Here is a 25,130-nt window from a genome sequence, read left to right as displayed (position 1 = left end):
GGGGAGGGTGGAAAGCGGGTCTTTGCGGCCAACTCGGACCTTTTCGGCTTGATTAGAGCTGTAATTTCACCTTCCACGGCTCAGAATACATTCCCACCTTTTTCTCTCGGCTGTGGACGCTGAATAAAAGCAGAAGAAGTCGGTGTCAGCTGAGCCAGAACGGTGCGGATCCGTCGGATGCCTCTTTTTTGTTGTTTTCCTCCCCTCTCTACACTGTTTCCATGATTTGCGCAAGGAATTTCATGTTTGAATTTTTAATTGGAGAATGACTAACCTCACAGGGACACTCTGCTGCTCTTTCCCTGCCGTTTGTTGCTCAGACAAGTCTGATCCTTTTTGGAGAACGCGTGCAGCATCCCCGTGGTTCCAGCCAGGGCGCGCGTAACCTCTCCACTGATGTCCATTGATTTATAATATTTTTTTGTGGGGGGCCATTTATCGAGTGTCGCGCAAGGACTCGTGTCCGTTTATGGAACACTGTTTTTTCCCCTCCCTGCTGCCCGGGTTGGATCAGGATAGTTGGAACTTTTTGCTCTCTGATGTGGGGGAAACGCTCTGCGTTGCCTGGAGAAGACGCGGTTTTGCCGTGCCCTAGGTTCGCTGCTCGCAAAGACTCTGAGAAGACTGGCCAGTAACATTTCTGCTTCTGAAGACCTCCAATTTACATCGGACTCCCTGCCGCTCAGACACTCGTGCAGTTGCATTTCTGTCTATTGCGCATTATCCAACTTAAGACCCTCGAAGAACTGCAACAGCGTCGTGTGGAGGCTAACACCTGCAGAGAGGTTTATTTACCCTCAATCGGCTACTGCAACAGCTGGGATTTAACATCCTCCTGCAGGGATTTCTACCATGTCAGGTGTACGGGATTTCAGACGGACTCTCTTCATCTGTGTGGCGGCGCTTTCATGTGGTGAGTACCCCTTCTACCTCCTTCCCCCTCCCCTCCCCTCCTGCCCCCCATTCAAAACACACACCCGCCAACAGGGTTCCAGGATCATATTCACGTTGCATAGAAAGCAATGGCCCTAAATTTCTGAAACATGCACGGCAGAGGCAGTTGGTCTTGTTTATTATTATTATTATTATTATTATTATTATTATTATTATTATTATTATTATTATTAATTTTTTTTTTTTTTTTTTTTTTTTTAATGACTGACCCCACACACACACACATACACACACACCACTAAACACAAACAATCATACTCCTGTTACACATTTCTGAAGAAATTCAACAGTGGCTTCACTCCTGGTCTGTTTTCCCCTCTTAGGTAACTCTTTTTTTTTTTCCCCAGAGGAGAATGGCAGGCACACCATCAAACCAGATACTTTAATTGGAATAAAAAAGCACTGCGGATGTAATTAACTCTCATGATCATCACAGTCACAAAAGCATGAAAAAAGCCACACTTCAAATGCTATAGAGAGCTGAGAAAAAGGCTAAAATACCCACTCCACATCAGGTTAGAGTTGCTTATGCTCGAGGACTCGCAACATATTTGAGAACTGATTTCATCTGCTGCTTGTGAACGAAGTCACGGTGTGTTACACAGCAGATACACATACAGTGTGTTCTACATGTGCTGATGAAATCTAAATCAAGCATCCTCAAAGATGATTTCCTGACATGTCCCAGTGATCTAGTTGGACTCCAAAACACTAATCCTCCTTTAATATCCAACTCTTTATTTATTTTTTTACTGATGCAGCAGGGGTGCAGGACTGTTTCCAGCAGTAAGCAAAGTGTGACATTGCAATGCGTGGATTAAGTGTGTTGCTGGGAGGCAACCCCAGGACGAGCAACTTGCAGCGCAGTTTCTGTTTATTCATTTGCAGGCACATTTAAAAGGTGCTTATATTTAGACCCAGATTAGGACTCTTCTGTGCTTCACCCCAGTAAGCCGAATGGAGACGGAGTGCAGTTTTCCTTCCATGTTCAGTGTGTAACCACCTCTTGCTTCCTTTCAGACATCTTGCACAGTATCTCCCCTCTCCTACTCATTTTCACCAAGTCTTGCCTCAGTTTCATTACCACACAAAAGAAACGCCTACGTGTGCACTAAAGCATATACTCTCCTTGATGGCTTCACCAAGGCTGTAAAGCCAGCGTGCTGTATGCTGCAATAGCGTGCCTACACAAATCCCACTAACGCCTGTGGTTAGCGTTGCTTAGTGCAGGGGTGGGGAGGGTGCTCACCTTCCTGAACAATAAAGGCACTGCTGTTGAAAGCAAGTGCAGGGACAGATTTGGCGCGTGGACGGCTGCCCCCTAAGGATGGTTTCAGAGTCTCTTGGCCTCGGAGACGTCAAGTCGCTCTCACACTTGTACACGGAAGCCTTCCTCCTGCGCTCATCCCGGCACTTTAAACCTCTCCCTCCTTGTCACTCTCATGCTAAATAAACAATTTTGTAAGAATACCTCAAGAGAAATGCAATAGACCTGCTGGATGAAGAGCTAAGCAGGCAAATCCCCAGGTGTGAACAAGCAATATCATGGACTTTAAGACCGCTCTGGGGAAAATCCAGTGCTGTAATGAATCTATTATTTCTCATTCTTCTCACCTTGAATTTGTATTTTCATATATATTGGCTGGCACACAATGTTGTAAACACGCTAAAGATTATTTTCCCCCTTTGCAGTTGATGCACTAGGATACTTTTTCCTTCTTTCGTTTTGAGATGCCGTTGTAATTGTTCAGTTGTTTTCCTTCACCGTACCCCCTCCTCAGGAAGGTCAGAGGTCATGTGCTGAGCAGCATTCCCAGAGCTGATAGGGATTAAGGTTTTTCAAGGACACTTGAGCTAGGCATGTTCACTGATAAGAGCTGTTCAAAAAAAGTTTTCTGGCTACTTCTTGTGAAATTGTATGCTCCGGTGAAATAATAGGGCATCAGAATTGAGGTCTAATCTAGGGCAGGGTGGTGTTTGAAGTGCTTTTGTAGGCATTGTTTCTCCAAGATTGACTTCTTTTTTTTTTTTTTATTAGTGGGTGGGCTATGGGGATGTGAGGATGACAATGTCAGTGCTTTTAGCTGTCAGCTTCTGTCTTTTAAGTCTGATCTGAAAGAGTCGTTATCCTGTCATTGTAGACAGATTAGCAATTGTGAAGCTCTTATTGCACTTCCAGTAAAGTCAGGAGGCTTCTTTCGGTAAATTGCAAAAAGTAAAATGATCTTTTATGGAAGAAAGTAAAATTTGGCTTGGTGTGCAGGGAGAGGCTTTGCACATGGAGAAGAGCGGAAACTATACGCAACCATAACACAACTAAGCAAAAGTACTACAATAACACATACTGAGATAAAACCCAACAATCATATGACTCCCTATGAGCAAGCACTGTGGTGACAGTGGGAAGGAAAAACTCCCTTTTAACAGGAAGAAACTTCCAGGATGCTACATACAGGTTTAAGATTTGTTAGTTAAAAAAATAAAAATAAAAAAAGTTTGATACTTAACACATTTAACTGATATAATATGGAACTCCACCCACATACAGAAAAAACATATTTCTAACATAGCAGTAAATCAGGGGAAACATTTATACAGTTTCTTTGGAGGCAACTGCTGATTATTTTCTTAACTGTTTAATTTTTGAAATCTAAAAAGCAATGTTGAGCAAATGTTTCTATTGATCCTTGAATTGACTTCTTCCTTCACTGAAACAAAGCTGTGGCAGTGTGTTATACATTTAGCTGGTGTTTAGGCAGTTATCTACTATGTTAATTGATCGTGAGACCTGGATGTCTTACCACCTGGGCTGAACAGCTTTCTGGATGAAATCCAAAAAGACTGTGGTGAACTCTGATAAGTGGGTAGAATAGATGGTGACTAGCTGTTACATTAAACGTGCCACTGATTACTCAGGGCTACGTCTGCAGTCAGCAGCATAGCGTGGATGTGGGAGCACTGTTTGCCCAGTCATAGTTTGGATGTAGCTGGCAGCGTTCCCAGCACCAGCCTATCTCTGAGAGTAGACACTGGACAGAGAGCAGACAAAGCGGCAGTGTGACACACCAGCTCTCATGTTCCAGCCTAATTGATTTACATGTGTTGAAATGAAGCCTTTTTTTTTTTTTTTTTTTTTGCTCTGTTGCTGTGTTTGAAGAGGTTTCCTGTTTTCCATCCTTTTGTGTGGAAAAACGCAGACATACATGCAGGAGGTGCATATCCATAGCCATTAACACTCTGTGACTGCAAATGAGTCAGCGGCGCTGTTTAGTTATTCTGCTTTTGCTCCCATCAAGGTGATGTTGAATTGTTTGTGTACCTGTCACTTTTTACACCATAAAGCATATGGTTTATATATATTTTTATTATTATTATTATTTTTAATGGCGTTTGCCGTCAGCATTAGATGATGGTAATGGTAAATCCATGTGGAGCATGGCACAGTTTAATACTTTTTTCATTTCAGTGACAGTTGGGCTTGAGGCTAAAACCAATCTGTGCACTCGGAACAGCAGGGCAACGAACAATAAGAGAAGCTGTTACTGGAAAGATGGCTCTTTGGTTTACTTGCAGTCTCGTTCCATAATTACGTCGCAGGTTTTTGCAGGTGGGCATGTCATTCAGTTAAAATGGATTTTTCTGCATTTAATTGTTGGAACAAGCCAAAACTAGATTTCTCTGAATTGTAAAGGGATTAAAAAACAAAAAGCAAACAAAATCTTCGAAACCCAGCTATGCTTGAATCCCTTCAATTTTCTGAGCTGTGTTTTCCAAGCTCTTGTTTCTGAGGCGTTGTGGAGTGTGCAGTGGCTGTTGTGAATTCTAAGGACGTTGTCCTCTATCAGCAGTGAAATGGACCTCTTATGAAGGACTGGCTCTCCCAGATGTAGTGGGATGTGCAAGACCTTTACCAAGGGCTTCAGGGTTTGTGGGCACTTCCTGCAGGGGAAAAAAGTAGAGTATTTGTATGCTATACAGTAACCCATTTTGTCAGACCTTCTTTGAACTTTTAAATGATTGAATCTGGTGAATGTACTTGTTTCTTTTGCTAAGGGTAAATTCCTCAATTTCATTTATTTATTTTTTTTGTGTTCAGGTTTCCCTCGAGTCCATTTTCTATCTGCAAAAAGCCAAGTTTTCTGACAGTGACTAGCATACATGCATCATATACACACTGCACATATAAAACATGGTTTATGATAACATATTTGTGTCCAGGTAATTGCTCATGTAAAAGGGGTATGCAACCCCTTTTATTTATATATATATATATATATATATATATATATATATATATATATATATATATATATATAAATAATCCTGCTAAACCAGCCCCCTTTTTTGTTTTCATAACTCTTTCACTTAAGCTCTGTGTGCATCATGACTAGGGATGGGTACCGGTATCCGGTGCCATGATGGCATCGGTTCTGACATAAACGGTAGTAACCAGTAAAAGTCTGGCTGTATTGCAACAAGTGCTTTAAGGTGATACTGTGCAAAGGAGGTAACACCTCGAATCTGATGAAACACCTGGCGACGCATAGCGGTGTTTTTTTTTTTTTTTTTTTTTTTTTTTTTTTATTTTTATTTTTTTTAAAAGCAGAGACATGCACCGTATTTGATAGCTTGCTGCGAGACCTCACACCGAGCACATCTACTACGGGTGTGGTGCCTGTTATCGGTCCCGGAGTTAGCAACATCCCCCAAGAACCCGAAGAGGAGAGTCCTGGCCCCTAGCCCTGCCAGTGTAGCAGAAATGATGAGGATGATGATGGCAGCAGCAGCTGTTCTTCTCTGCGTGAGTAGCTTAATGTTCGTGTGTAATTTACGTTGAGTAGGCTAACCACGTTATTAAATTAACGCACGTAAGGTGAACTAGCAAACACTGTCGTAGTTACATGCAGCTGTCTTCTTGTTTGATGGCAGATACTCCCTTCACCCTGGCCAAAAAAGCTAAAATGACCAAAGAAAAAGTGGGGAAACAGCTAAACATGAGAGGTTTTTGGACAAAGTTTGTGTTCTTCATTCTTTAAGCACCAGTTTGAGCACCGTTTAAGCACCGGCACCGTTTCAAAAGTACCGGTTTGGTACTGGTATCGGATAAAACCTAAACAATACCCCTAATCATGACCTCTCTCCACAATTGGTTGATGGACCAACAGCAGCACAAGCAAGAGTAGCCTAGACTGATTGTTTGGGACACTGCCCCCCGGTGACGGTAAACAGCTGCAACACTGGAGAGCTGCGCGTAGGACCATTGACAGACCATGTCGGAGCCTTGAGAAAGCGACCCTACTGCTCACTTGATCTCTAACCTCAGTAAGCACTTTCCTAATGAGTTTATGGCCTATGGCCCAAGTCTTAGTTATTACAGCCTGACCTCTGTTTTGTAACATCTGGGTATGCTTTAGGGTGCGACTACTTTGCGATTACCAAGGCACTGTTGGATGAGCACCCAGCGTCCTCTCATGCTTGAGAACAATGATTGATGACGTGCTAAGTACATCCAGCCTTTATAAACAGTCTGTATCAATGGTCGTTTGTCCTTGAACATTTTTTTTGCATATCTTTGCAGACATTTGGATACAAAACTTTCCCCCGCTTACTTAAATCTCACAACATCCAGAGTCCAAAAAAATCCTTCTGTCTGAAATGGTTTGTATCGTGAGACAACGTTAACTGTTTTCCAATCCATAAATGCAGCCCATCTGTTTTTTCTTTATTAAGCATTTCTGTGTGAAAGATGTTTTCTTTTTGATTCAATTTGAAAAAAATAAAAAATAATTAAAGGGAAATTTCTGTCAAAAATCATCCACCACCTGCTTGGCTTGATGTATGATTCGAGTCCAACGAGGACATATAGAATAATTGGACCGCACGAGGCAGTTATTCATTCATCAGTGTCAGGTGATCACTGTCGTATTGTGTGCACGTGTAGATACAGATCAGGTTGCACTCCAGTGCTTTTATTTTTCCAGAAATTCTAAACTTTGCACCAGACAAAGGCCACATAAAATTTACCCATGACATTTACTCAGTGTCTTTGTAACCGCAAGCAATTTAATATTTCCCTGCAGGACAGCTGGGGATACGAGCACTTGCATGAACATCTTCCAGCTCTTTTTATACTCAGCAGGGAAGCAATCAGTCTTCTGCATTAGGCGATCACATATGTTTGGTCTGAAACGAGTTCTCGTGCACGGCGCCTCGTGCGCATCTCCACGATTCTGCAGCGCCTTTGATTTAAAATGGCTTGCTTTGCTTCCCGTGGTATTGTGAGTCACGCTTGGCAAAATGTTACCACCTAGATTTTTACATTTCCTTGCAGAAATGGATCGAGATGCACAGCGATAGATCTTGTCACCGCTAAGAAGGAATAGCCACTTCTTGGACACCCTCTGGGAAAGACGTTAGCCCTGCCACCAGCTGGGCTTTACTTAACACCTTTATCTGGTTTTATTGTCTAGATATGATGGCACCCACTGTGACATGCTCCTTCTGTGGTGTTACAGGGGTATAATCATTTTCCTCTAATTCTGGTCGTCCTGACACGGCAATATAGCTCACATTTAATAAGTTGTGTCCCCTGACACGGTGAAAGAGAATGAGCTTTCTGAATGAAGAAAAGGTTAGACTGAAAGTGGCCCCTTTAATTTCTCTAAGAGGACTACATGGAATACAGAAATGGTAAGTCGCATCATGTCCACATGTGGCACATGACATATGTTCACAAGAGAGGGTCAGACCTCCCCCTGTTGTACAGAGTGTTTGATGCCTTGCAGCCAGGATTGTACAACCTCACACTCCTTATAGCTCTCCGTATAAGGCTGCCAGCTTTTGTTTACTGGGAAACTGATGATCAGTCACACTTATAAGGCAGCAGTCATCAAATTAGTTTGCCCTAGATTACCTTATCAAGCGGAAACCCTGAGTTTTTTGTTGTTGTTGTTGTTGTTTTTCTTACTTTGTGTTAGGTTTAGTTAATGGTGCTGTATTGGTGAGCGTTAAATGAATGGAGATGCACAACCGACACAAAAGTATTGCACTGTATTATCACAGTTTACGAGCTGAATTTTGACCGCTTTTGCGTCTGCGTGCAGTTTTCCCAAACAGGCGATTATTGTTATCGACCAACTCGGTTCTATTTCGAGGTAAACTAGTCTAAATAATTGCACTAAAGTATCATTTTGATGGTCTGATCGCCTGACTGCTGGTGTGTCTTAGCCTGTAGGAGACTGTTGTAGTGATTCAGTTTTCTCAGATCCCAGCAGCGCTCCCCTAGAAACCAGAGGGAAAAAAATGTAATCAGAAAAAAGGTCCTTCCTCCCTCGTGCAGCTAAACCAAACAGAGGAGAGACGGGTGAAGATATTCGAGTTGAACTCACTGGCTGACTTGAGGTGTGACAAAAGTATTTTTCATCCACCTGAAATTAGAGGGGAGACTGACTCTGCTCTGTTGTTTCTTTGAGTACTCACACAGATAAGTACCAAAAATGTAACAACTCTTGGGTAGTTTGCAGGTAGGGTTGAATGTAAAAGGGTAAATATGAACGGGTAATAATGGCAATTGATATAACGGGTAATATTCTACGAGCATCGTTGGACATAAATGTGTATCTTGTGCCACATTAAAATGGCAGATAGTTAAACAAAGTCAAAAAACATCCGGTGTAGGAGTATTGGCGGCCTGCTTTGCATATCAGCAGTTTGTCTCCGTGGACTCGGTGTGAACCATTTGTGTGCAGTCAGTGCAGCGGGAGAAGTATGACCAGATTTTCAGCTTTCAGCACATCTTGCACTATCTGCTCTCTTCCCCACACTGATTTCCCAGTGCTACAAATCTGCTAAAGGACTCAGAGATGAACGCTCCAGTCTGGCAACCAACCTCAGCTTCCTCCTCTACAACCAGCCAACACTTAATTCTTTCTCTGCGCTATATTGTTTTCAGCTGTAGGATTGCTTTTCCTGCTGCAGTTGATCCACACTGACTTGACTGGGGTTCTTAAGTTCACCCTGGTTTCTCGTTGTCATTAAGGCAGAAGGGAAAAGCGTGTTTAAATATGTTCCTGTAGATTGGTCTCGTTGTTTGACTTTGACAATTATTTCTCTGGAGAAAGTTGGTAAAATTGTCTAATGTCTTGTTAGATGATGTCCTATAAGACAGAGCAAATACAAGCCACAGACAGCTTCTCTTGTCTCTTACTGGTAATTATACATAGGACGTGTAGCGGCAGTGTTCTCCTTTAGAAGCAGACGTTGTCAAAGTGACATCATGTTCTGCAAACAGTACAGTGAATCCTTAAACTGTCACTTTTATTAGCAAAAAGCCAAATTTTGCTGCGATGCTTTTTTTTTTTTTTTTTTTTTTAAATTTCAGGTTGACTGAACTAATTTCAAGTTTGAATATGACCATACCAACTTTTATTTGAGTTAGCCTACTTTTCCTTTTTAAAAATAACATCACTGCAGCATTAGTTATGCTTAAAATTAAACTGCTGTGACAGTGATTAGGCAATTAATATACTGCACCCTTGGGTCCATAATTATATGGACAGCGACACTTGTGTAGTTTTGCTTCTGTGTTCCATCACACTGGATTTCAAACCAAACAACCAAATTGTGATTGAAGTGCAAACTCTCATGTTTAATTCAAAGGGTTTAAATAAAATATTGCATTAACTGTTTGGTAATTAAACTGTTTTTCAAATTATACATAGTCTCCCATTTTCTTTTCCTGAGGTTGAAGTAATTGAACAAAGTAGCATAATTTAAATAAAAAGATTGCTTTTTAATATTTAGGTGAAAATTCTTTGCAGTCAGTGACCGCCTGAATCCTAGATCGTCATTCAAAAGCACTGCTAGGCCTTTCCTGCAGCCGCCTTCAGTTGCTTCTTGGTTTGGGGTCTTTCTGTATTCAGTAACTGAAAAATGCACTCTACTGACTGACTTGAATTCCTTTTCTTTGCCATGAGAGACTCCTGGATTGTTGTTGTGATGCGCTTTGGGTTATTGTCCATTTCCACGTTCTGCCTGGTCAGTTTTGCAGCATTTGGCTCATTCATAAAACTGAATATATTTCCTAAATGGTTAAATCAATGCTTAGTATGAACTAAAAAGGTATGTTATGTAAAAATGTCTTGGGCTTGAACATGTTTTAATGTTTTATAATCTGATATTATGCACCGCAGCTTTATCAGCACTGATTTCATCTGTCAGTAGTAGCAGCTACACCCCGACCAGGCTGGATGTGAAGCGTCCTCTCTTAAAAAGACAGAAAAATATCGTCATGACGGGATTCATCAAGTTTATTGCTCAGCACATGAGGGCAGTTACTCTTATTCCTCCAGTTCTGGCACCACGAGCTGATCTAGTATTGTTTTCTGCAATTGCATGAATAGATTAGCTGCACGCTGGTCGTCTTGCGTCATTTCAAAATAGCATAACAAGGTTAAGATGATGTAATGTGTTGCAAATACTATACTTTCCCTATTTATAATTGAGGTGGCGTGCTCGGTTCGCTCCACGCACGTCATTGTCAGAGATATGTATCCATGTGTGTGGACAGTGAAAGTTGTACTAAATCAAAATTGATGTTTCTGTTATTTTTTTGTGATGCATGTATTACCTGCCTCAGGATGTCAGCTGTAGCTGTCAGATACTGTTGTTCATCTCCTGAACCTGACAGGGAGCCCCCCCCCGTCTCCTTTGTCTGATGTACTGGCTCCTTTTCTTTCTGTTTTGTTGCAGTTTATTTGTGTAAATACGATTTCTCTGAATTAACTTCCAAAGACAGTCTGGGGTTGAGTTTGGCCATGATTTCTAATTTTGCTAAAGTGCTGCCATTCCTCTGCTTCAGCCCCAGGATAAACAAGCTGCTTCATTCAGAGTTCATATAGCTGTTGCATTTACATCAATTAAAATTGGAGAATTTTTCTGCTTTTAAACTCGCGGTCTTATTTAGGAACGAAGTAATGTAAATGAGTCAAAAGTCATGAATATGATTAAAAGATTATGCCTCTGTGTTGCCTTTTGTGCATGTAGTTGTGTTCAATATGTAAGTCAGAGAAAAATCAATTTGCTGTCAAGGACTTTTGAGGTTAGCGTGTGGTGATATGTTGAAAATGTAGTTCAAATCATAGTCATATTGATTTAACAGAGGAAAATAAATGCTTTACAAAATAGGCCACCATAACACTGACAGCACTGGATTTGCCTGACTTCAGTGATCACGCTGTGTACGAGTCTCCAGACAAAAAGTGGCCTCTGTTTGTTGTTTGTTTTGCTTTTTTTTTTTTTTTTTTTTTTTTTTTTTTTTTTTTTTTTATGGTTTGTGACAGTTGGATATTCACAAAGCATTCAAATCCAGAAAGAAAACAACACTAAACAGTGACAAAGTGTATTCTTTTTATTTGTGTGTATCTGCCTCTTATCAACAAGACACATCCACAGTTAGAGGAATTCATTAGTAATTAACCCTCCAGTTACAAGTATATCATTCACCTAACTTTCATGCACATTACACACTCACTCTCAATAAGTTTTTATTTATTTATTTTTTCCCCTTCACGTCGATGAAATGAGACGTCTACTTTGAGCCGCGAACCCCATGAAATCCCATTCAGCTCCATCTAAATATGGCAGGACTCATAAAGACTGAAGCACTCGCAGAGAAACCCTTCTCGGCGTCTTCCACTCCCGAAGAAAATCTCGCCCAAGGGTAGGAAGTCTTTGCTCAGTCACTGTTGATATTTTTGGAAGCGATACCGATTCCATATTTCACGAAAACAGACTGAATCCCATCTATGCTCGTATAGATCTGTCTTAAATAAGTTCTAAGCTGATTTATTTATATACATTTTTTTTTCTCTGCCAGAACAGAATTGGGTGCTGGCAAGATTGCAAAATGACATTGGCACAGTTATTCTGCTCTAACTGAATTAAAGATTTTGGCCTGACTTGACGTTGGACCATACTCGTTTTTTACCGTGTTTGCTGTGATCTATGAAAACATCTTTTTTTTTTTTTTTTTTTTTTTTTTTTATCCTGCCTTGGAGCTACCGCCATATTGAGCCATGTCCAGAGCAATCAATTCTTTTATTAGGTTACATAGGCTCTGTGAGAGAAAAGGAATCCCTGGCTGTTATAATAGCCTCTGTATGCTATATTAGGTCCAAAAGACATTTTAGTAATTTCACTATAAGCCTATAAAATGGGATTTAATCCACACAAAGAATAGAGGCTGCAAGCTCTTTCATGCTTTTGCTTTCTGCCGGACTCCTGTTAGGTTAACTTTTCCCCACAAAGGCTCGAATTTTGATCAGACATTTTTAGTAAACATTTCTCACTTGCTGTCTTTGATGAATAAAAAAATAACTTGTAGCACTTAAACCTGTCCTTAAGCAGATATGTTAAATTAGTAATGCCATTCTCCCCTCTGCCTGTCAACTTTTTACATCTTCCATGCTTACAAATTCTGCTTCAGGAACCACTTTGGTGAATTTGAATCATATATATCCACTTGGCTATTGACCTGACTAAAATGAAGTTGACAATGTCAATGCAAAATGCATATGGTTCTCCTGACTGACTGAGCAATGTGAATCAGGAGCACATGCATCAGAACAAGCTGTGCAGCCCTCATAGCATTATCCCGTTCTTCTTCTCATGATGTGCATTAAGAACCTGTCCAATTAGCTCAAGTTTAATCTTTTATTTCTCAAAGCGAGGTATTGGAGAGAGGTCTCGGGGGGGCACTTGGCAAAAATGAGAAATTGATTTTTGCTTTCAGTTAATTTGCTAGCAGAGAGAGCAATTAAGGAATATGCGAAAATATTGTGCCAATCTACAGAATATTGTAATGGAAGAGAGCCATGCGAGCACCATGTGTGCAATTGTGTGTAGAGTCTTCAAAACAGCTGTGCGCCTGTTAACAAAACATTGCGATGTTACATTTTATCCTTAGTGTTTTTGTGTTGCATCACAAATGCACAGTAACTTCTGTGGTGGCATCAATGTGTTTGTTTAAGATTCATCTTCTTGCAGATCATTTTTTAAAGTCTAACATTTATCTGCATGAAAGCCTGTGCCGCAACGGTTAGCTGAGAAGAGAAGCTGAAATCTGAGGAGGCCAGCGAGGCTTTTCTCTCTCATGTATCTGCAAGTGATGCAGCTTTTTTTTTTTTTTTTTTTTTTTTTTATTGAGGGAACGAAATAACCCATTGTGGCATCACACAAACGTTTTTCCTGACAACAGTGATTAAGATGATATAATAAGCCAAATGACTGTATTTACAATTTTCTGTGTGATTGCTATACAAATGTTGTGTATCATATTCACAGCTTGAAGGAAATGAAACACAAGGCTGGTTCATCCAATGTTAAGGCTCACAGTTTAATGCAAGACTAAAGTGCAAGCCTTGTATTAATGTGTGAGTGCATGTGGCTCTAGTCTAAAGTGCTTTGAGTGTTTCATAAGATATATAAAGCTATATAAAATTGCAATCTATAGATCGTCTCCCCCTCTTCCTCCCACTCATGACTGCAAAGTCTGTCCAAAAAGTAAAGGTTAATACATTTTTAAAGACAGAGCAGCAGTTTTTGGTTTTAAAGAATTTTAAACATCAGTTCAAACTCTAAACACAAGAACAAGTGAGTCATTCGACGTCAGCACCGTGCCAAACCAGTTTAAGCTGGTAAACTGGAGATGGATGAGTAGGCTCAGTTATTTCATGGTGGTCTGTGTCATTCATGTTTATTTTGATGTTCTCTTAGTGTGGCTCAATCATCCTATTTATATAGCACCAGTTCACAACAAATGCCATCTAAAAGTACTTTCTATTGAATCACGAGGAGCCTACAATATTAGACAGAACCACAATCCCCCGAGGAGCAAGCACTTTGCATGGGTGAGGGAGAAGATCCTTCTTACGGGCAGAGAATTCCTGAAAAACCAGGCTCAGTGAGGCGCAGCCATCTATCATGGGGAAAAGAGATGATGGCAAAGAATAGCATGGAGGGACCAGGGATAACAAACGGGACAAATCGAAATGTGTAAAGACAGAGAATAGACATAGGTTAATAATGTGCGCAGGGAGTGAGAAGAGAAGTCCTCAGTGCATCATGGGAAGTCCCTCTGCTGTTTGAGGGTATGGCTGCATAACTAAGGCTTGGTTCAGGGTCACCTGATCCTGTCCAACTTTATAAAAAAAAAAAAGAAAAGTTTTAAGCCTAATCTCAAAAGTAGAGGTGTCTGTCTCTTGAACCCAAACTGGGAGCTGGTTGCACAGAAATCCAGCTTCTGTTGTACTTTTAGAAACTCTGGGAAGCCTGCAGTCTGAGAGTGACGTGCTCTATTGTTGGAATATGGTACTATGAGGTATTTAAAATATGGTCAGACCTGATGTCGGGAAACAACGTTGTCTTATTATTCTTCCTTACATTTAGGGAGGGAACTACTAGAATCATCACTATGATAAATTTCATTCAGTCATTGGATCTTTGGGGATCCTCTCTGATGTTGTATGGACTCAGAGTAAACACATCATGGCCTGAGGTAAACATTGGTGTGAGTTTCTGTGATATAAATAAGAGGATTGAATTAGCCTTGAACTCTGCATATTTATTCATCTTGTTGACAGACTTTATTGAGCGGTTAACAGTCCTTTGGGTGAACTCGTGGATGAAGAACACTTATACAGGTGAAGTCGGAAGTGTCTTTGGGGGAAAAAAGAAACTCCAGTGGGTGAGGTGTTGTTGTTGTTGTGTGTGTGTGTGTGTGTGTGTGTGTGTGTGTGTGTGTGTGGTTTTTTTTTTCTTTTCTTCCAAAAATAGGAAGCTTATAATCTCAGCTGCTGTCCAAATAATCACCGAGTCATTGGCATTGATTAAAGCCCCACCAAGCTCACAAATAATACTTGTTTTGCGCCTCTGGGGCAGGGAAATGATATATCCCCTTTGAATATCAGAACACAGAGGTCTGTTTGGTTTGTAATTAATTAGAAAAAGACAAGTGGGGGGGAAAAAAACACACAAATATATAATGTGATGAGGGTAAATTACTCTGGCAAACTAAAAAGAAGAAAAATCATTTTCTAAAAAGGATTGGAATGAGGTTGAGTCAGCTCACTACACTCCCAACCCAGTGTGTGCTTGGATAAGGTGGAGGCTGAAAAGGTTCAATTTAGCACTGCATTAGCTGTAAGCGTTTAAGAGTGCCAGTGTTTGTTTTTCACATTAAATTATTCAGTGAGGCACGTGTAATTTTCTCACAGTGGGGGAAAACTGATTGGTAAATCCAGAGAAAATTGGAGTAAGAATAATAAAGTTCCAAATTCTTTGTATCTGCTGTCAGTGATCACACAGCTTTTGAGTGCCAACCTTAAAGAGGCTTAGAATAATGAATTAGTCATAGAGATCTCTGAGGACGTGAGGGAGGAGAGTTTGGCCTAAATGCACAAGTCTATCAGTGGCAGATAACAGCGCACACAATTAAAAGTTTTACATAGACTGCATTACTCTAATTTTGAAATACTTGAAATCCATTTTATTGCATAGCGAGGCTTTGCTTTGCATCACACTGATGTGGAGGAAAAAAAACCATTATAGGCATGTAGAGTTAAAGCCGTGTAATGATTTTATCTACTTGTGCCTGTGTTTATTTGCATATTTATTTCTTCATTTGTGAAGAAAAACAGGCAATTGCTTACTATCCTGTAATTAGTTGGAAAGTTAAGGTTGATCTGCATTCCCTGGGCAGGTGGTACAAAGACTGACAACATTAGCTGAGCAGAGAGGCAAAGATGAGCCAGTACTGGCTGGTTGAGAAGTCTGTGCTGTTTTACTTATATAGCCAACCATTATCATGTTAGGCCAACACTGGCCTCCTGCCTGTGAACACAGAATATGTTGGCCCAGTATATAAATGGTTGGCTGGCTCTGAATAGTCTTTTAATTAAAAGTTTGTCTTGGTTACTGTTTACCTATAAAAGTACTGAATGAATCCAAGCACCCAACAGGCTTAGTGAAGTAAATGCTACCACGCCCTGGATACTACCTTTTCCTGTGACTCTTATAGACAACCTTTTTGTGCCACAGACCGGTTTATGTTCGACAATATTTTCACGGACTGGCCTTTAAGGTGTCGAGGATAAATACAACAAAATAAAACCAGTACCAAAAAAGGATTGTTTTCATAATACGCAGGAAAAGACCCAGGGAAACAGTTAACGATAAAAACTGATTTAAAACCCTGAAAACCATAAATTTCACACCGGAGGCGCAACTCTCACGGACCGATACCAAACTACTCCCAGGAGTTGGGGACCGCTGGAATAGGATGTGCTTTCTTTTTGGTCTCCCCCCACAAGCCAGGATGGCTTGTGGGGGGATATATTTACAGGTCCTCAAGTCCTGTGCTTGCCAACTTTGTTCATTAATAGCACGTCTAAGTGCAACAGAATGAACATTTCACTTTCTTGTGCAATTATTTAAACTGTGTGTTTGACTAGAAAAAAGAGCCACACGGACATGAGGGTTTATTTTAATTCCAACCACGTTCTGGCATTTTCCACTTTCTGAAAGTGTTTGTGTCATGCTACGGCTTTTCTCATATTAATTTAGAATTAAATTTCAACACCATCTTTGCTAGAGAAGCCGTGTAATTTATGACCTTAACTTGTAAAATGCCTTGTAATCGGATAAGCCAGTTATGGACTATAGGATAACCTATACAGAGATCATATGGTTATTATGTTTAACAGATTTTCTGGTAATTAGACTCCCTCTTAATTTCACTAATCATGTTCTTATCATAGTACAGAGTTAAAGTAGAGCTTCATGAAATCAAACACTTCTGCATTACCATGATCTGTGGTTGCTTCAATTCTTTCCATTTCATCCATAAAAAATCCCTCCAAGGTGGCTTATTTTATTTTTCTAAGCAGTCCAGTAAACCATCACTCGTCTGGTTCACAGACAGGACCCATTCATTATAATCAGTGTGTTTCTTATTAACCCAATCAGCTGTCCCTGCAGCTGCCTCCAGATGCTGAAATCAATCCACCTCCAGAATCGCTGTGATGATTGCCAAACTGCTCGGTTATGTTGCTGACCGATTAGGGGGTTCATTCCACTAATTAGGCATTAAACCCAGCTGTCCAGAGCAAAAACCTTATCTTCTGTTTTTATTTTTCCTTTATTTATTTATTTCTTCTTTAATGCGGATGGAACACAAATTCCTGCGCTTTTCACAAGGACACTGCACCGTGGGTCAGTCACCATCCAGTGATGGTTTAGAAAGTTTAGCCAAAGCTGGATTTCGTTGTGATTATGTGTTGCATTTTGATGATCATCACTGGTGAGAACTTCACTCAAATAATGTCAAATCTGAGTTGAGGGGGCCTTCCACAAAAAATTTCAGACCGACCTCCGACTTATTCAGGAATATGGCATCACATCTATAATCTTTTTAATTTATTTAGTTTTTTCTCCTGGCCAGCAGGTGGAAATTCCTGAGGAGGAGAAAAAAACAAGTCTATGAAGATGGTCAATTTCCTCAAACTCCACTGCACTTGTGGTTTCCAGTGCTAGTTTCAGGCATTGCAGAGTAAAAGATCATGGTTTTTTTTGTTCGTGTCTAGAAAGACAATTTAAAAACTTGCTTTGCTTTGGGACTGAGAAGAGAGTACCATGTGTCCCTGGGTGGCGCGGTCAGGTCCGCATACAGCTTGTGATCAACAATCCCAATCAAAGAACTAAGACGCTGTCTGTCAAAAAGTCTCTTGATGCATGCTCAACCATCCAGGTAAGTAAATCCCAAAAGGTTGACTCACACAGGGGTCATGACAATTTGCATATTAATGATCAAGGAACTGACCTCATTGTTCTGTCAGTGGTGCTGGTTTCAGTCATTGTGCAAATATACAGTTTATAAGGTTGGGGAAACTGGGATGAGTGACGAAACATTTCTCCCACTTAAAACCCTCCGTCCAGATGAACAGAATCAACCTTTTGGGATGTCTGTCAAATATGTGGCATCGTCATTTTACGTAGTCTGTGGGTAATTGGATGAATGCATTGGCCAAGATTATTTTATTTTTCTAATTTAATTAAGAGTTCCACTCTATAAATAGTTGACCTATGCCTCCTTCCTTTTGGGCAAAGATGGTGAGAAAGATTAAGCATCCAAAAGTCTGTTAAGTACTGAAGAATGAAGCGTGGAAATCACAATTTCTGTTTTTGAGCTACACAAGGTATATTAGCCACACTAGCTAGTTGTTCAGAAAGGTAGCCACTTGTTACATTGTTGCGCACTATGATCATTAGGTTTGAATTACCAGTGTCCTTCATCTGACTTTCATCAAATATCTCAATCACATTTCAGAGGTGACCCTTTTATTAAGTAAATATCAAAGTTAAACCACTTAAATGTGAAATGTTGGTTATTGTGAGCCTAATTTGTGACAGAGCTTCCTCTCTCCATAGACATTCATTGGGGGTCAGGCCCCCCTTTAGTGACGCCCCTGATTATCACTTTGCAAAGAGTGAGAGGAAGCATTCCTGGAAATCCATTCTGTGGTGATTTAAAAAGGGTTGTGTTTATCAGCATTATATTTTAAATTGTTGAATGACAGAAAAGTCTGGCTTGTGATTCCAATTGATTTTTAAATGATTTATTTCAGACGTTATACTTGATTTTTGAGTGTCAGTATTATTATTATTATTATTATTATTATTATTATTATTATTATCATCATCATCATTGGGGTTTTTTTTTTTTTTTTTTTTTTGGTTTTTTTTTTGGTGTGTAGTTTGGTTACTACAGACCGATGTTAGTAATATAAGCCATGTCCTCTAAATATGAAGTTTATAAGTGCGGCTCAGCTCTGAAACAGATGAAACTGTTGCACTTTTGATCCCCAGAGAAACTGGGCCGGGTATGAACTGAACCCTATCTGCCCCGCTGTCGTCTGTCCGTCCGTTCGTTCATCTGGCTTTCTGTCTGTTGCACACGAATGCCTTTCCGAGACGTGCTGATTGGCCCAAGGGGACGGCATACGTTTCTACGCCATGCTTCTTTGACACCACCGTTCGCAATTCAAGAAAATGACATGTCCAGATCTATGCTTCATCTTTGCAAGGAGGAGGCCACAGTCCTCCTCCACCATTTTTTTTTCTTCTTCTTATTTTTCTGCCATTTGGGATAACATTTTTTACTCTCTCTACACCAAAGACATTGATTATTTTGGAGGACAAACGGTGCGTTTTGTGTTTTGAGGTTACAAGTAGTGCGATTATTGATTTTTAGGAGACTGTTCTGGTACCTTGTGTGGTTTCAGAATAAGAGTGGATAACATATCCAGCTAGATTGGAGCTTAAAGTTACTCATGATGTTACTGTGGGTTTCCGTGAGTCTATGTAGACCTTCAGCATATACCTACACTGTTGCTCGCTGTTTCAAACTGGGTTTTCAGTCTCAATTTGGCAGAGAATAGGTGGAGAGGAGATATCATGAATGACCCCCACTGACTGTTAAAGCCTGATGGGTATGGTGTATTCACACCTTGAATCCTGTATGAGGTAACGTCCCACTGTGCTTTCTGGGGCTTGGTAATTAATTACTGCCAAAGCGCCGCTGTCAGCTGTCTATTCATCCCTGACCTCTCGCTGTTGGAGATGTTGCAAGTTGTCAGTGGTGTGTATAGATTTATTCTTACTGGCTGAAACGGTTAAGAAATATAAATGAAAACAGTAATCACAAGGTCTGGTTAAACTACGTATCACCACCTAATCGCATTTTGTGTTGGAAGGTGCATGTCCATCCATCCGTTGTCTTCCCCTTATCCAATTTAGGGTCATGGTTGGGCTGGAGCCTATCCCAGCTGTCATTTGGGTGAAAGGCAGAGTACACCCAGTCAGTCAAAGGGGTAACGCGGAGTGACAGATAACCTACGGCCAATTTAGAATCACCAGTTAAGCCAACAAGGATGCCTTTGGACTGTGGGACGAAACCAGACCACCTGGGACAAACAGTCAGTCATTGTAGGGTCTTTACCTTACAATATAAAATATAAAGCCCCTTTAGGCAGCTGATATTGTAATTCGGCATTATATAAATAAAAATGAATTGACTTGAATCCAGGTCATTGTGAACTTAAGAGCTTTAAAAAAATAAGTTTGAAGATGTTTTACCTCTAACCTTTAGTTAAAAACAAAAGGTGCAGAGTTAGTGGGGGTCTGTTCTCTTTGGAGGTGGTTTTTAGCTCACTATTGATCATGTGAGTCATCACATGAGCCAAGGTGTGAAAAAAGGTGTGTGTCATTCAACTCACTGCAGGTTAAGGGGGTTAACGCCATCCTGTTGAGGTAATCTCGGGCAAGGTCTAAATGGGGGGTTGAAGCACCGAAGACTGCAATGGGATTTATAGCTGGTTTAAGTCACCACCTCTGTTCACCAATGGGTTGGTCACAGACTCGCATGACCAATAGAGGGCCAATGACCATCTCCAAATGGTTAAATTTGGAGGTTAAATACTTGGGACTCTCTAACTTTTGTTTTTAGAGCTGAAGAAGCTTCTTCTCAGATGATTTCCTTCTATTTTTTTGTTTTTCAAGCTCTCAGGACTACAGAGAACATGCAAACCCCCAGCTGACAGGCAGATTGTAACCAAGGGCCTTCTTGCTGTGAGGTGACTGCGCTAACTGCCGCGCAACCCTGCCGACCTGATTAAAATATGCTCACAGATTTTTGTCTTTTAATCACTTAATCTAGTTGAGAACTGTGGGGAAAAGCTTCTTTACTGCAGGAGTTTCTGAGGACTTGAACTAAAAATCAATTTTATGTCTAAAAGGTGAAGTTTTCAATCTTCAGACCAAAAAGTCAAACAAAACCTGCCACATTTAAATAAAGATGTTGCATGTAATCAAATAAAAATGCATTTTCTCTTTGACAGAATAAAATATTTACTCAAACATCGCACTTCTTCCTCCACAAGAAAAATACTCTACTTTCACTTTGCTGTTGTGCAAAGGCAAGGGATGGAAATACTTACAACCACATAAGTCCACCATATTGTTGTGTTTAGATGTGTAGATATCTGACAGCATGATCCCGAATGAATGATGGGAGCCCCAGCTTCCCGAAACAAGCACTCAGCCCCCCTGGGAAATCAAACAAGGTGCAAACTGTGAGAGCAAAACTGCCGGAGAATTGCAGCATGACGTTCAGTGCTGCTTGAGGAAGTCATTTTTCATAGTCCTACAATAGTCCCCATTTTGTTAAAAATATCAGACACGCGCCTGTTATTCAAGCATAATGTGCATTCTGGGTGAAATGACCAAGTGAACTCCTCACGGCTGCCACGCTTTTAATGAGGATTAAAGGGAAGTGTTGCTCCATTTATGAATTCCCAGATGACGCTCGCATGTTTGACAACAGTCGCACCAACATTCAGTTCGTGGACTGAGCCAGACGCAGAGAGAACAAACAGTTTGAAGCCAGCTGTGCCATCGCGCGCAATCACCACTGAGTGAATTTGTTTAATTATTTGCTAAATGCTAATAGCCAAATAATTTGAAAGTGTATATGGCTCCGCTGGAAATCTCTTCGGGAGTTCTGACTGTTTGATTAACCATCTGTCCCGACATACTCCTTCTAGAGACGCTCCAGATTTTAAATCTTCATGGTATCAATTTTCTGATTTAGGAGCTTTGATTTCAAACGGCAGCTTAGCAATATCATCCACAGCTCTTCTTGAGCTTTCATCTTTCACCCGGCTTGGACGTGCGGTGTGCGTAGGGTATCGAAAGGAATTTAAAAAAAAAAAAAAAAAAAAGTTTGTTTACTGACACAATAATTGTAATGCAGCTGCTGGGGGATGGAAAAACCGTGCAGAATTTCATTAACATGAGATGACTGACATTAAACCAGGATTAGCTAAGCGTGTGCTTTAAGAGAAGATTTGAACGATTTTGCTGTATTGACGGATCCAACCTGATTTCCTTGGGCAGGTCGTTTCACAGCCTCGGGGCTTTGAATGCAAACGCATCCCCGAGCACATGCGTCCCATTTAATGAAATATAAGTCAATTCAGTGAATTTATAGAGCACTATAGATGGTTTTTAAATTGTGCTCTATTTTTAGTGGATTAAAGGCATATCATTAACCCAGAGGTTTGCTGGCAATTTTAGGAAAAGGCTTTCTAGGTATTTTTCTCTCTATTGTGTAGGTCCCTCCTGGTACTGTGGCTTTCTCCCACAGTGCAGAGATGTCCACGTTCGGTTAACTGGTGAACCTAAATGGGTTGTAGGTGTGAGTGTGGCCCTGTAACTTTGCAGTAGGCTGATCTGTCCAAGGTATATATAGTCTACCTCTCACCCAGAGATAGCTGGAATAGACTGCAAGCACTTTGGTAGGGATCATTCGCACTGCTTAGTTGTGATTTGCTCCACACAAGATAGCGATTTAGTTTTCCCCTCGTCTCGCTGTCAGTCAGGGCCTTAGATGTGTCGTGGTCTTATATAGTAATCCCACCTCCTGGCAACTGCTCAAATGAACTGAGCCCCCTTCTTTCCTTTATGACAAATGTATGCGAGCATACAGAATAAAATAGTGCTGTAAATGAACAATTTCGTTTTTGTGCAGGTAAATAAAACAAATGCCATAAAATTCCATGTGGTCATCAGTGCACCTTGATGGGAATCTTCAGGAAGTAGAAAAGAGCTATTTGGGAGTTTTAAAGTGACGTGGGAAAAATGTCAGGACTCATCTGAGCCCAGCAAGACAAATAAATGATCCCGTTAAGTAAATGTTAATAACCACTGGCATGATTATACATTAAAAAAACAAGGGTATCGCGTCTCGTGTCTGTGGATGTTTGTCTCATGGATTCAGTCTTTGCTTCAGATGTGAAGTTTCAGTTAAAGGGCAGGTTTAACCATTTCTGGCAGCCAGTTTCCTTGAGGAAATCCTGTATATGCACATCTTATGGCCTGCTGAATTGTTTACGTGACCTTGTACTGTCTCGGATATTCCTGCCATAATCCTCTTTCTTGGTGATCTCTCACGGACTTCCCACCCACAGATGCCGTACATTTCTCATGACCTTAATTCACAACCTCTTCTCCTTATGTAACCTGGAAACCACCCCGGTCTGCCATCGTGAAGGACTACTCGGTCCCCTTACTGGTGTTCAGAGAGGAGAGAGGGTCAAGGACATGTTCAAGTCTCCTTCAGGCAACCTCCCGGCTTGAATGACACTTTAACAAGGATACACATGGCCATCCTTGGTAGCAATCATTAATCTCTCTCTTCTGCTGTCATCAGAAAGTTAAGTCTCATAGTGTGAAACTGCTTCTTTAACTTCCTAAGACCCGAACTCTTCCATGACATGCATTTTTAATTTCTCTTTATATTTGGGCAAATTGGGGCCCGATGAATGTAAAAACAAAGAATTACCAGATTTTTTTTTTTTAACCTTATTTTTGTTTTTAAGAAAAATAAGAGCCACATGAGGATATTCGTTTCAAATTTTCATAGGACAGTGGCAGTTTAATGTCCTTGTAAGTGGATATCAGGCCCATGTAGAGCAACATGCTCATCCAGCCAACAGTCTGGATGAGCATGTTCATCTGCGACACTCCCTTTGAGTTGTCTGCTGCATACATATTTTTTTCCACACACATATGGATGGTGAGGATGATAACAAATATGTGGTCTGAAAATCAAAATCCCATCTTCGCAGCTGGCCACCAATCAGTTGGCCCATTTGGCCAGCGCAGGAATAACAAACCCCGCTGATGCTGTTTAGACATGAAAGTGGTCTCCTGACCAAAAGCCAGGCTCGACTGCTGTTTGGCAAGGACTTTTGCAGAAGTATTTATTTATTTTTATTTAATGTTTATTCAAGTATTCACATTTTGGTTGGGTCGTCGATGTTTCCAGATGGGACCGCGTGCCAGAAGCATTCATAGCACTGGGACTTGACTTTGCTGGGAACCTTTTTTCCTCTAGGTTGTGTGTTCTGTGTCAACAGCAGAGATGCACAGCTCCCACAGGGGGAATGATGGCAGGTTGTCACATCATTTCTGTGTATTGTTCACATTTTAGAGGGGAAAAATGATGTTTCAGATCTCGGACTGCCACAAATTCTGATAAAAATGCTAGCTCAAAGTGATTGCAGAAGCTACGCTTTTAAATTGCGTGTATTTATTAATGCAGTTTAAACCCATTTATGCAGTTACACAGTGCTAAGTAGATTAGAAAATGAATACAAATGTATGGATGAAACAGCAAAAAAAGGAAAATGGATCAATAATCACTGCATTTGGTTTGCGATATCTCCTGCGTACACACACTTGGATATTGATGATCTTTTTGTGTTTATTAGCTACTAATTGGTGCTCCATGATTTGTGGCTGTCATTTTTAATTAACTCCCACAGGTCTGTAATTCTCTGCGAAACACATGATGGTATTCATCAAGTGCAAGCTTTAAGGATTTCTCATGTTGCCTTTAATATTTCAAAATCACATCCAAGGTTTAAAATGTTGTTGTTTGTTTGTTTGTTTTTTACTGCTCCATGTAGTCTTTGTCTTATAAGATGTATGCATCATAGGCTCAAATATTTGGAGACAAATCCAACTGGTGATTTTCTTTAATAAAAAGTAATAATGAAGGTCTCAAATGCACCACTGAAAAATAAAGGAAATCATAATTTAGGAAACTCTGTTGTTTTGTTGTTAAATGTAGTTATTTATTTATTTTATTATAGATCTCCAGATAATTTTCTAGGAACTTTCCTCACAATTTCCTTAATTAGAAAGAAATGGTTGTGTGATTTGTGACTAATTGTAGAGACAATTTAAGTTCCTACAGTTACGGGAATTAAAAACGAATAACAAAAATTGTGTTTAATGACCGTGCCTGTTAGAGTTTGTGCTTCTGTATATTGAGATTACAGATTGAAACTGTAGCAATAGAGATGTTATCCACTGGTTTCTGGACTCTTTTTGACAGTACAGGGATCAGCAACGACTGCTAGAACTGGCACACTCGTCAAAGTGGCCATGTCCGTATCTTTAAGCCTTACCAGTATATAAATGGATGATTCATGAAAAAATTCACAGGCCTTGGAGTTATTATCAGGCTGGAAGAAGTCTATAGAGACTAGAACCCT

At 40.4% G+C, this 25,130-nt stretch overlaps 1 protein-coding gene across 1 annotated transcript in view; it reads left to right on the top strand.

The window, feature by feature from the left end:
- tmem132e (transmembrane protein 132E) overlaps positions 1–25,130 on the top strand; it is a 452,339-nt gene that overhangs the window by 382 nt on the left and 426,827 nt on the right. The window contains exon 1 of the mRNA XM_085421293.1: positions 1–913. This exon is cut by the window's left edge and continues 382 nt beyond it. Within this exon, the coding sequence (XP_085277419.1) occupies positions 853–913 (61 nt within the window). The 5' untranslated portion in view covers positions 1–852. The remainder of the gene's footprint in view (positions 914–25,130) is intronic.

The sequence above is a fragment of the Rhamphochromis longiceps genome, linkage group LG10, assembly GCF_057381845.1.
Source record: "Rhamphochromis longiceps isolate RC_006_pf linkage group LG10, R_longiceps_female_GT1.1, whole genome shotgun sequence".
NCBI lineage: Eukaryota > Metazoa > Chordata > Actinopteri > Cichliformes > Cichlidae > Rhamphochromis > Rhamphochromis longiceps.
Note: the sequence above shows the minus strand (reverse complement) of the source record. Positions and strands in the feature narration are given on the sequence as shown.